The sequence below is a fragment of the Poecilia reticulata genome, chromosome 7 (assembly GCF_904066995.2).
Source record: "Poecilia reticulata chromosome 7, P_reticulata-male-v2, whole genome shotgun sequence".
Taxonomy (NCBI): Eukaryota; Metazoa; Chordata; class Actinopteri; order Cyprinodontiformes; family Poeciliidae; genus Poecilia; species Poecilia reticulata.
The window spans coordinates 27,039,175-27,052,469 of record NC_088836.1 but is presented as its reverse complement, the minus strand read 5'-3'; the positions used below and the strand labels follow the sequence as shown (position 1 = coordinate 27,052,469).

The following is a 13,295-nucleotide window of genomic DNA, read 5'->3' as shown; positions in this document are numbered from 1 at the left end:
TTTTTGGCAATAAGTTGATGTTTTTCTGGTGCCTGGAAAATGAGCTGTTTCAAAAACTTCCCGATTTTTGAGTCACAATCAGTGGGCACTCCACTGTTGCCTAGCAACTCCAGCCAAGCCCAGCCTGTCACCTAGCAACCTGAGCGAAACTCCAGGACTTTGGTCAGCTGGTTTCATCTCTGTATGAACTGTACAATGGCTGCTGGAAAAGAACAACTGTTTTGTTGTTAACTAGCCATCCAGACACTGAATGTACTGAATAAAACAACACTGAATAAATAGAAAGTAGACCAAAAATACTTGGTAAGATTTTGTGTTTTTGCTTTTTAGAAGTTAGACTCAGTCATTTAACTCCAGCAAGTGAAACGTTTAAGGCTTCAGGAAGCCAAGATACTGGCCTTCCTGTTCTAACTTGACTTGGTAACAACTTATGAAGGTCTATTAAACATATTTTATCTGCAAGAACCTGACAGGTCTGCACAGATCTTGACCTAAACCCACTAAAACACTTTTAGGAGGAATTGGAGAAGAAACTGAGAGCCAGGGCTTCTTGTCCAACATCAGTGTCTGACCTCACAAATGGGTTTCTGTAAAAGAAAAGTCCAAGACCAGAAGAGCTGAAACTGTTTTGACTGTAGAAAGGGTGCTGACATCAGATTAAACTCAATGAATTAAGAATTAGATGTCACTCAAATTCTTACATCTGATGACATCTTTTACTTCTGGCACAGTTAGTGTAAGATAAATCAGCATTTTTCACAGCATATTCACAAATCTTAAAGCCAAAGTGAACATTAAAGATAAGAAGCAATAATTATAACACGCTTGCTAAAGGCAGAAGAGCCAGGAGCAGCAGTATCAGAGCTTACTGGTGTTTTAGCACATTTAAAAACAGACGTGTCCATGTATAGTTTTAGTTCTTAAATCTATATACAGTCTGCATTTACATCCTCAGAGCGTGGCGTTGGTTGACCTGATGGACGGGAAGTGAACATGTGGAGAGGCAGCAGTAGTGTTGGCGGTGTGAGCCCATTGTGGGTAGGAGCTCAAGTTAAACATGGCGACGCCCCACGTGTTCATAGCCAGAGACACGGAGAGGATCCCCAGGATGTTCATGACAAAGCCGGTTTTCACCTGAAACGGAGGGGAAGCATGAGCACCGCTGCTGGCTTTTAAAGTGAACGAGTCGTCAGTGTGAGTTCGTTACCATGTCTTTGACCATGAGATGTCCGGATGCAAAGGCGATGGAGTTGGGTGGAGTGGAAACAGGAAGCATGAAGGCGTACGAACATCCCACAGTGGCAGGAATCATGAAGTACAGAGGATTCACAGAGACACGAATGGCCTGCAGAGACAGTCCTGCTCTTCAACATTTCATTTAGGAAGGATTTAAAAACACTCAGACAGGTTTAACTTGTTCTTCTTACTGGAAAACGTTTTAATCAGAATCAGTTTTATGAGCCAAGATTGTTCAGATAAACAAGGAATCTGACTTTACTCTCACCTAATGATTATTTTATTGAGTTATTGATTAATCTACTAATTATTATATCATCACCTTCCTACAGTAAGTGTTTGCCAAAATATGATTTAGGTAAAAAAAGACTTTTGGCAATAAATGACTTCTTATTAATATTTTAGAAAGGTAACAAAACCCTATTTTATATATTACTGTTGGAGAGAAATACTCAAACATGCTGGCTGATTTTAACATGCAAAGCTGCCATATTGGATTTTGATGAACCTTCAAATTTCAAGTTTCAACATCTGAGAAAATTGAACTTAGTTTATCTGTTTCATTTACCCATTGAGGAAGAGACTCTGGATTTTTTCTTTTATTTGTTTGATTATATAACTCAACACAATAGCCTGAAAAAGCCTGTGTCCAGTTTACGTTTTAAAAATGTCAGTCAAAATGGCGGCATTTCAAAAACTGCGTACTTTCTTATTTAATCTTTATTATAAACAGGTTAAATAACCACTGCTTCCCTATTTGTTCACAGCATTTCGTATTTACACTGCAAAAAGATAAACTCTTACCAAGTATTTCTGGTCTAGTTTCTAGTGCAAATATTCTTAGTACATTTGCAATAAGACAAAACTAATGTACAAAAAAGTTTTCAGCAAAATATAGCAGCTCGTTTTGATTCAATATTTCCTTAATAATGATAAAAATTTACTATTTCAATTGGCAGATTTTTTCATTTGTAACAAGACATTTTCCTTTGTTATAAGTAGAATAATCTATCAGTGAATCTAGTACTCATTTGTCAATACTAAGGAATTATTTACTTTTAAAAAAGCTGGTATATTTTGCTGAAAAGTTACTTGTAAGTTAGTTTTGTCTTACTCAGAACTGAAATGCGATAAATGTTTGTCAGGATTAATCTATCAGTTTGACTAATAAAGTCTTTCAATTAGACGAATATAAACAGCTTGAGCTCATATTTTATTTTAATTTAAATTCAAGCAAACCATCAATTTAAGCACAAATTCTTCAAACTATGCATCCTGCAGACAAAACTTAAGCATTTATTTGCGCGAAGGCAATAAAACCTTTCGGTAATCATTACCATAATGGCAGCAGTTAATGTCCGACAGGTTAGAAACAAGAGAACATCCACTGCCAGAGTTTAACAAGTCGCTGAGGCTCTTAATAAGAACAAGAACTGAACCAAAACTTGTTCACTGTCCACAGCTTTAACATCCAGTTTTTATCCCTTACTGCCATATTTACCTGCATGTTTACATTGAAGTGAAGCATAAAACAGATTTAATTGTATAATTTAGCATCTGTAGAGACTTTTTCCACCAAGGAAATCATATATGTTCACGTGTGCTCATAAGAAACCCTTTTTAATTTAAAATTCTAGTTGTTAGACTCACCAGTTCAGCAATGACAGGCAGAAATATGATAATAGTTGCCGTGTTGCTGGCAAACTCAGTGAAACAAGCCAGGAAAGCAGTGATTAACATCACAGCTACAGCTGGGGGAACTTCAGCCAAGGGCTGGAGGTGACCTCCGATCCAGGACGCAAGGCCGGACTCCTGCCACAAGGCAAAATATCTGGGTTAAGGGTCAAAGGTCAAATAAAAACACAACAAACTACATGGAAGAAAGAACTAATATAAGAAAAAACAGCAGAGAAAGTAAGGAGCACGGCAGAGTTGTAAAGTAAAAAAAGTAAAAGTACTCAAGTAGATTTTCAGGTATTTGTACTTTACTTGAGTATTTATCTTTTTGACAACTTTTTACTTTCACTCCCTACATTTTAAGAGACATGCCTGCACTTTCTACTCCTTACATTTTCACAGGTAGCTCGTTACGTTTATGATGAAAAAAAATAATAGCAGAAATCCACGTTTGCACAAAGAGTGAGTATAGTGTCGGTAATTACACTGGTCAACAGCCAAAACACTGTCTGTGGTTTTTCACCTGTTTTAGGGTCAGTTTGATTAACTGAATCCAAAAAATTACGTTGGTTTTGTTCAATCAGGTAAACTTTCTGAACTACGATGCAACATGAGCATCAAATGGATGGAGAATTTTGCACAATGAAGACGTAATGTTCAATTTATATGTACTTACCCTTATAAGTGTTACAAACATCTATTTATCAAGTTACAAGAAAATAATCATAGTATTTTTGTAACTGTAAACTTCTAAAGATAAAGAAAATCCTTAATAATACAGAATCTTATGCTATTAGATTCTGTACTGCTATTGTTTTTAAATTTAGCAAAACGAAACAATTTTGCGAATCCAAACTCAACTAAAACGTGAAATATTATTCTGGTTTTAAAGTAAAATATGAGAAAATATATACACATTTGGTTTAAATTGTATATTTACGTAGGATATCTGGTTTTAATTATCAGAGAAAAAGATGTTCCCGCTTTTCGACATGAGTTTTATGAGGTAATTTGTTGCACTGATCCTCCAATTATTATTCAAGTTTTTATTTTCTCAGACTATATTGACTCATTTTTCCAGGAATTGCTTTTAAACTGCAGCAAACTATTGACTGTTTCATGTTAGGAGAGAACATAAAGGCTAGACAAATAAGCTTTGACTGCAGTCAGTTTATGACTTTAAAGTACGAAGCTCATTTGGGGAAAGAAACTCGTTACCTCACAAGCTTTGGCCATTGCAAAGCCGCCTCCAAGCAAGAGGATAATGTTCCAGGGAACAGAGTCCTGGGCCTTTTTCCACGAAAGCAGAGGGACATATGGAGTGTTTACAGCTGAAAAAATGTAGAAGAAAAAGAATGAGACATTAATTTTATGAACTCTGCAACAGTTTGCATGGTAGAAATCTTAACAGTTCTGTAGATTAATAGATTTAATTCTCTTCCTTTCAAATATTTGACCCAACTCAGACCAAAGAGCCCCATGCTTTGCTTTTGAGTGTCCAGGGGTTTATTTGACCAGCTGAGAATAACAAACACAATCTCATGCACATGTGCCTCAGACACCAAACATCCACAAAGCAGTGCTTTCTCAGAAACACGTTTTCATCTTTTTAGAGGAGATGATGAATTACATTCTGGAGCCTTACCAGGACCACAACCACAAATAATATTCACCAAACCCGAAACTTTAAAAGAAGCCTTCAAAAGCAGCTCTCGTACATCATGGTGGCTTGTTTGTTCCCATGAAAGAGAGGCGAGTCTCAAAAATGTGAACAGTGTCAAACAAAAGGCCCAGGGGCCAAATCCGGCCCGCCTTAGCTTCTTCTGTGGACCGTTAGACTTTAGAGGGGAGCATAAACAAAATAATACCTGTTTGATTAAATATTATTGATCAAGTCAAAGCAGTTTTTATCTATATGCGGCCACATTACATCAATCAGTCCCTCCAGCTTTTTGCAACTCCTCAAATTAAAGCCAAATCTACGTATACCTGCACGTTTTCACGCTAATGGAGAATTGTGAGTTTATTGCAAATTTTCTGCAATTGTGAGAAATATTGTATTATTGACTACTCACCGCTACCTGCAGGTGGCAGTATGTCTTACTGCTACTACATTTCTGTCTCCATTTTAATTGATGCACTATTGTGGTAATTTCACCACCATAACATGTTTTCTCTATTTGCAGAAAAAGATTTTACTGTGGTCAACTTGAGCCTCATTCCCAGATTCATGTAAATGATTTTGTTTCTTGTCTTTCTTTAAAAAGAAAGGCATGATGTGTTTCTTTTTAAGGTTTCATAGCCTGTTTCATGCTGTGATGCGGATTAACATGAATGCTGCAAGTGGTTTCTGAATGGTTAGTCAAAAAAACAAAACATCTGTCTTTTCCAGCAGCCATTGTACAGTGCATAAAGCGGTAAAACCAGCTGACCAAACATGCTGGAGCTCAGCTGGGGTTGCTAGGTAACGGAGCTCTACCCTTCAATCGAGAGGTTTTTGGAACTGCTCGTTTTCTAGACACCAAAAATCATGAACGTATTGCCAAAAAAAAAAAAAAACTGCTAGGTGAATTTTTAAGCACTTGTGCTGTTTTTCGAGTTGAGATTCAAATGCAAGCACAAAAACATGCAAAATGTGATTTTTACATAAAACTTTAATAAAATAAATCTTAGCATTCACTCAAGTTACATTTAAGTGTAACATAAACCAAAAACAAAAGAGAGAAATGTGTAAGTGGGACAGTATTTTCTTCACAGCATTGTACGTTTCTCCTCAGTGGAAAGTGCAAATTATATCGCACACATAAACTGAAAACACAAAGTGCAACTGCAGCGCTTTAAAAGCTTACTCTAATCACAGAGACAGAGAACATACAGTCTCCCTTCCAGACGGGAACTTTACTAAGACTCTCTAATCTACATTATTAACATTCCTCAACCTGCTCTGTGTGTTTTGCAACAGCTTCTGTAGGGAAGAGCGTGCTTGAATCTAACCCAAATATCCATTCATAAATATTAACTTTTGACATGTGACCAACCTTTTGGGTCAAACCACCAACTCAGAGAGGGTTTTTGTGATGGGAAGAAGAACAAAATGGACACAATGATGACACCAGTGACAGCGTCTGAGACATACCTGCAGAAAACGCAAGAAACAAAAAATAAAAAAGACTAAAAGTGATTGGTAGGCTTCTAAAGAATTATACCTGTTCTAAATTTAAAAGACTAATGGGAAAGGTATCCATTTCTTACCCTTTTTTGAAAAACACAGACCAGCCAGTAACAAATTTGGGATCTCTTGTGAACAGAAGAACAGCGAATAAAATAAAAAAGAAAGAGATGGCCCCTTCCGCAAAGCTGGAATAAAAAGGGAGTAAAAGGTACAGTAACAGAAACAGTACATATTTGTACGAAATTAAAAGAAAACTCATGAATCCTCACTTTATGGGTCCCAGTTTTCTGTAATCTTCTTTAATTAGCGCTATGGCTCTGGCTTCTGCCTGGGCTCTGTGGTCATGTTTCGTGAAACATAACCTGGATTTTTATAAAATAAGTGTGACATTAGACAGTTTATTTCACTAAAGCAAAATCACAATATAGTTTTACATTACCTTGTATTCAGTCCGCCGTAGAGAAAAGAGATCCAAATCCACCCCAGAAACAGAAAGAGAAGCATAAGGGGGAAAGCAAAGGCAAACCAAGAGCCGAAGTTGATAAGATCGCAGTCTGGGAAGTAGCTGTAAAGAACAAGAGGCTCGCTGTAAATGGAGTCATTTCTAATAAGAAAATCTGTTTTTTTTTTAAATTTTTTATTTACCTTTTGAGCTGTCCAATCAGGATGAGGTTTGGTGCTGTGCCTGTCAGCGTTGCTGTACCTCCAATACTGGCAGCATAGGGAATACAGATCAAGAATCCTTTCCACACTTTCAGCTGATACTCTGACTCGGACCGGATCTCCTCAGCCGTCCTCATGTCTGCAGGCTCCACAGCTTCCATCCTTATTGAAGTTTAAAGACACGAATCAACATTTTACGGAAACACTACACTACTATTCACATGCAAGTTCCTTTATAAAAATGAAGAAATCAAAACAAATTTATCACTTTTGTTTAAAGTATGTAAGTTAGCTCGGAGACAAGCTAACCGTCTCCAAGCTAGATGGTTAGTTAGTTGGCTAATTGTTTCTTGTTATTTTCAGTTTAGCTAAGCTAACCGTTACTCTCTCTTATTCTACACCAAGTTAAGAAGAGTTAATTAAATGTTTTGCTAAGCTCATGAAAGCTGTTTATTTTGACCATTAATGTTTAGCTAAGAGCATTACTGTTACCTGTTCTCATGTTTAAGCTAAGTTTAAGTGTCTTGTTATGACTTTATTTCTAGATAAACTAATTGCATTTTTCTTTTAACGTTTAACACCCAGTTCAAGAAAAACTAGACTAAGATACTGTTTTCTGTTCTCAAACCAGATAAGCTAAGATAACTATCCTTGGATTTTATTCGAAGCTAAGAAAATCTATGCTAAGCAAACAGTTTTTTGCCCAGTTGTTTTTAAAGCTAAGGCAAACTAATTGAGTTTCTATCCATACATCTATTATCTGAATCTGCTTGTCAGTTGTGGAGTGGCTGGTTCCCATCTTCAGACTGCGTTTCATAAAATAGTCTAACCTTTATCTACAAGTTTCACTATCTGCCTTGCTTATCTCAATTTCATGCCAACTTAAGACAAGATAAACTGATCTGAGTTTTATGATAAGCTAAGTTGACCAGAAATTTGAGTTAGGCAAACTGTTTATCCGTTTTCATTTATTTTTGTTATCATTTTAATTCTGTTTATTTTATTTTTATTCCCTAAATTAAGACAAGCTAAGCTAACTGACTTTATAATTTTTGTTTTCAAGCTTGGTTCAGAGTAACAACAAAGGTTGATTATTTTTCCACTATTCCATTTGGCAGAATAAAAATTAGCCTCATGTTTTCCACTTTTTCAGTCTTGATTCCATGATAAGAACGGCTAATCTAAACCATTGTTTCAAAGAGAATTGATTTCTCTCAATTTTTATCTAAATCTAAGCTTGTTTGTTTAATAATAAGCTAGAATAAGCTAAACCAAGCCAAACTAAGCTAAGCTAATTGTTTCCCGGCTGCAGCTTATTGATGTATTCTATTTTTCTCAGAAGTAAACGAGTTTTGATATGGAGACATCTCTAGTAATCCGCCTGGTTTCAAATTGAAAAAGAAAAGGGATTTACCTTTTGATTTAAGGATAAAAGACCAGTTTGTTGCTTCAGTCTAAAAACTCCAGCTTTAGGGACTCTAACTTAAGCTCCAGGTGATATTTTGCAACATAAATTCTGACTTATGTGATGAAATGTGAAACACCAAACGAGCTGCAACTAGGATGTGTTAAAGATTCCCTGAATTCCATCTAAGTTCAGGAATTCCTCTAAGAAATCACTACCAAAATGATCTCTCTCTGCTCTTTTACCCATCCATTGACAGCGTATGTTTTTCAGAAGGCTCTGATGGCAGCGAATGGAGCTTCAGTGAAGTTTGACCTGCACGAAATTAAATTGAGACACAGTTTTGGTTACATAGAATCCAAAAGATATAAATATAAGTTTAATTATTTGCTGTTTTAGAAGGCTGCACTTTAAATTAATTTAACATGATTACCACATGGGATAAGAACAATAATCAATTGCTATTTGATGATTGACTAACCCTGCATCCCGGGACTCCATGTATTTTAAACTGCACAAAGTTCATACATTATATTCCATATTATAGAGTTCAATAGGACAATGTACATTATATCTGCAATTTTTGTGTTATAGTAAATGAACAATTCTTGAATTAAATACTTCATAACGATGATTCGTCCCTCGACTCTCTGCTTGATATTTTCCACCAACTTCTCTGAGAAATATTTACCCCTCAACAAATAAATGTGCAACTATATTTGCAAATTAGTCACTGATTATGTCAGTCAGTGTGTAGTGTTAGAGTTCAGGGCTTATTCTGAGCTTTTTCCAAGAGATAATGCGATGGGACTGCATCATAGGGAAGTCTGAAATGGTCAATAAAGCAGAAAAAATATATTCTCTCTGACATAATCAAAACAGATCTTTTGTTTAGGTTGTTTTGATGGAAGCCTTCTTGATTTCCTGTCAAAAACACGGTGCCAATATTACATTGTACCATTTATTGCAGAACTGTCGTGATCCTCTGGGGATTTGCACTTTTGCTTCAGGGTCTCCAGGTCCCCAAACAGGCTCTCCAGGATGGCGTTTGCAATGGGAAGCATCATGGCCGTTGTGGCGGTGTTGCTGAGCCACATGGAGAGGAAGGATGACGTCATCATCATTCCCAAGATGAGCCTGAGGAGATACAACTTTAATCCTTGAAAGGATCTTCTTGACAGCTTTAAACGTGATTTATTAAGCTTCCTTGAACAGATTGGGAAAGGTTTATGAACTACACCAAACATGTTTGTTACATTTTTTCCCACAAAATCATTTTTAGATATTGAGAGTTTAGTCTGCTATTTCGGTCTCCTTTCAGAATGAGCTGCTTTTGGGCTACTGTCACTTTAAATCCAAATAAGCTGATGCTGGCCACGCCTCCTCCAATTTAAACTAACATGAAAATAGCTGCAAACAGATGCACAATTATACAACCGTACATCTTTGAAAAGCAGAAGTGGAGCATCCTGCACGACGAACAGGAATACCAGAAGTGATTTTTGAATGGCAAATCAACAAAAGAAATATGTGTCTTTTCCAGAAGCCATTGTACAGCGAAAAAACCCTTTAAGCTGACCAAATGTGCTGGGCTTTGGTGGAGTTGCTAGGGAACGGCGGAGTGCCTGTTGATTTGTGATGTTACATTCAGAAGGTTTAGGAAGCGGCTCATTTTATTCCCAAAAACCGACAGTGTTTTTAAGCACTTGGACTGTTTAGAAGCAGTTGAAACCCAAATGGATTTACAAAAATTTAACAAAATGTGAATTTAGATTGTAGGTTGCCTTTAAATCTAATTCTTCTCCCACCTTGAATTTGATTTGGTTTGGGTAGAAGTAGATCAGGATGAGTGTGTATGATTAGTTTCACAAACATCAGAATAACGAATTCTCAATCAAAACTTTCTCTCTCACCAGGCGGGTTTCACTCCGACAATACTAAGGACTTTCAGGGCTATCCTACGGTGCAGGCCCCACTCCTCAATCGACGACGCCAACACAAGACCGCTGAGGAAGAGGAAGTTGGTCTCAATGAAGTACTGGGGGCAGACTTTTTTGGCCGGGAGAATCCCCAGCGTCGGGAAGAGGCAGACTGGAAGCATCGCTGTGACCGCCAGAGGCAGGGCCTCTGTGCACCAAAACGTAGCCATCAGTATCACAACGTAAAGGCATTTTCCCTCCTGAAAGAGGAGCAACACACACTTTAAGGTCAAAACAACACACAGTCAAATAATAAGAGTCTTTTCTACCATTTTGTTTGGTTGAGTCTAAAAGAGAAGAAGCAGGATCAAATTATAAAAAACCTTGGACACCAAAATATGCTTCATTGAGTTCCAAGCTGTGGATAATTTGTTATTTTAATAAGTAAATAAATAGTTAAATGGAAACAAATGTATAACGCACTAAAAGTATGTTCAAAAACACTGAAAACATAGAAAAACATTGAGTTAATTTGCTACACGCAATCAAATAAAGTTGGTCAAACTTAATTTATTTACGTTTGTTTAACATGACAACTTAATAAACGTAATATATTTAATTAGATAAACTCAATTTGATTATTGTAACAAATTAAGCTTATTTTCAGTTTGATCAGCTGTTTTCTTGGATCCAAACTTCAATCTGAGACAAACTTTTCATTTTTATGTAATTTAATGTTTTTCTGCATCAAAAATTATGCTGATCAAAATATTTCTATTACATTAACAAAAACATAAGAATGAGTCAATTTTCAGTTTTAATCCGATGAAATCTGTAGCTTAGTGCTCAACAAATAAAATCAGACACAAACATGTGATCAGTACTTACCTTTTCTGGCAGAGTAAAAAGTAAAGGCAGAAAGACGAGCGGCGCGAGGAAGAGGAGCAGCTGCTTGTGGACGCACCACAGCTTCTTGGACACCACAGATATTTTCATTCCCTCACTGGGTTTCCTGCTCTGTTTAGGGAAATGAAGTGGCTGGGAAAAGCCTGAGAGGGATCACTATGAAGCCCTCGGCTGGACGCAGGAGAAGATTAACCACACGCTCTGCTACAGGTTAACTCCTCCTGTGGTGGTGTTTCACAGGACAGTCCATTTTCTGCCAGGTTTCCAAAAGACCGGCTTCTCCCACAAATCTGCAAGTTCATGCACTAAAAAGCTTCAGCAGGAAATGCCTGAGAAATCTGAATGTTGTTAATGACCTAGTAAATAAAGACTGTAATACAGGGTGGTGAGAATGCGCTATCGATTAGGATTATGCAACTTTTATGGAGAAAAAAGTGAAGTTCTAGCTGTTAGAAAACAAATAAGGAAAGAAAGTGAAAGTTATAGCTAATCATGTTTTCTTTGTTTTATTTAGATGATTCAGACTTTGAAGCCACTGGATGTCACAGCTGAGCAGCAGCAACTCAGACCTGATGATGAAATTTGATTTAAACTGCTTAAAGTCTTTTCCAGGCTCATAGCTCCATTTTCTCACACAATCGTGTAATTTTGTTAACTTCGGTGTTTAAGAAAATATTATATATCAAATATGACTTAATGACTAATGACAAATATGACTTTCCTGCGCAGTTTAATTCTTTGAAATTCGTCTCCGTCTCTTTAAGAAGCTCCTGCTCTTTCTGAAACTGAAGTCCTCACAACATGGCTCCTTTGTTCAACCTTTAACATTTGGTGTGGCTCATATAATGAGCTCTGCATGTGAACAGTTCCGCCAGGTGTTTGCTAATTGATGCTGGCTAGGCTGAAGGAGCAGAATGGGGGATGGCTGCTCTGAGAGGGGGAAACGTGGAAACTTTAAAACTGCTGTTTCGGTGGGTTTACCTCCTCGTCTGTTAGTATTTGGTTCTTCATAAGTGAAGTTCAGCTTTGTGTAAATTTGCTCAACTGTTTCCATAAATCAATCTCATACATGCTGCTTTGCATAAACAGCAGGTTTCTGCAGAGACCGAGTTGAGATCTTAAATGAATCATGACCCAAGTTTCCAGTGTGGGTAGCGCCTTCTTCAGCTATTTGCCATTTAAATTTGAGGTGTTTTCTTTACCAGTAAGAGGATGTATGTGAATATTATGACAGATTTGAAAGAAAAAAACACAGGAAACTGATTCATTTGAGTCTTTGTTTGTTATTGTACCTTGTTTGCAATGGAAACCAAAGTCAAATTTCTTTTTTAAACCAAAAAAAAAAGATGAAAAAAAATTAGATTTTGATTCTTAATTTGAATGCTCTCCAGTAGAAGTCCAGTGCAACAAATCTGAAGAGACCTCTGACTGAAGACTGATTCTATTTGATAGTCTTATATCTGTCATACAAGCTATCCGCTCAATTTCCAAGCAGCAGAGACAAGATTTCACAATAACATGTCCTGGTTGACACAGTAAGCTGTAGTTAAACATTGCTAATCTACCTCATTTGCTTTTGTTGCTCCTCTTTAAATATCTGTTTGCTTTTTAGTCCTGCCCTGCATCCATAAATGACCTCTCTTGACCTCTTTTAAAATTTGGCGTCAAAGTTCACGTTTCATTTGAGCTTTTGAGATGGTAACTAATTATCTGGAGGAGTAAAAAAAATAAGAGCAAAGATCCTTCCAGCTGCACAGCATCCAAAACAAGAGGGAACAATTATGTAAATCTGCAACATCTCAACCAATAAAAACATAAACAAAAAGAACAAATGGCTAATGCTTATGGCTAAATTAGGATTAGAGTGCCTGTTTTGATGTCTTTGACATCCAAACTTTACTTTTAATAAAAAGTAAAGTTTTTATCTTTACTTTTTATTAACTTACTCTCACTGTTTATGTTTTAATGAAGGTTTTAAGGTGCGAGTACCCTTGTTAGATGGCGTTCTAACTAAAACTCTGAGATTTTAATGTTTTTATCTTTTTTTATTATTATTTTTATTTGTTTTAATCTTTTTCAAAATCCTTTTCTCTTTCTCACTGTTTATTCCTGTTTTTATTTTAATTATGTAAAGCACATTGAAATGCCTTGCCACTGAAATGTGCTATACAAATAAAATTTGATTGATTGATTGATTGATTGATTGATTGATTGATTGATTGATTGATTGATTGATTGATTGAAATCAGAAACAACGTGATAGAGCTGCTTTCTGATCTTACACAATTTTTATTGTGGTTGTTATTATTAGATGTAA

The 13,295-nt window shown here is 36.5% G+C and overlaps 1 protein-coding gene across 1 annotated transcript; it reads right to left on the bottom strand.

Moving 5' to 3' along the window:
- Positions 1-900: 900 nt before the first annotated feature.
- On the bottom strand, positions 901-11,653 carry slc13a3 (solute carrier family 13 member 3). Its single transcript, XM_008414432.3, has 13 exons — positions 10,961-11,653; positions 10,067-10,332; positions 9,112-9,290; positions 8,399-8,468; positions 6,731-6,910; positions 6,525-6,650; positions 6,355-6,447; positions 6,166-6,270; positions 5,952-6,049; positions 4,132-4,244; positions 2,887-3,048; positions 1,208-1,345; positions 901-1,134 (listed from the first exon to the last, which is right to left on the bottom strand). The coding sequence occupies exons 1-13, from the start codon at positions 11,066-11,068 to the stop codon at positions 952-954; spliced, it is 1,821 nt and encodes a 606-aa protein (XP_008412654.1). The 5' UTR covers positions 11,069-11,653; the 3' UTR covers positions 901-951.
- Positions 11,654-13,295: the final 1,642 nt, after the last annotated feature.

Excerpts from the sequence above, each read along its gene's own strand:
- slc13a3 (XM_008414432.3), bottom strand. The coding sequence starts at position 11,068 with ATGAAAATATCTGTGGTGTCCAAGAAGCTGTGGTGCGTCCACAAGCAG. Across the intron at positions 10,333-10,960 it reads TTTTTACTCTGCCAGAAAAG|GAGGGAAAATGCCTTTACGT; the intron begins GTAAGTACTGAT and ends CTCCTCTTTCAG. Across the intron at positions 8,469-9,111 it reads CGACAGTTCTGCAATAAATG|GTCAAACTTCACTGAAGCTC; the intron begins GTACAATGTAAT and ends AATTTCGTGCAG.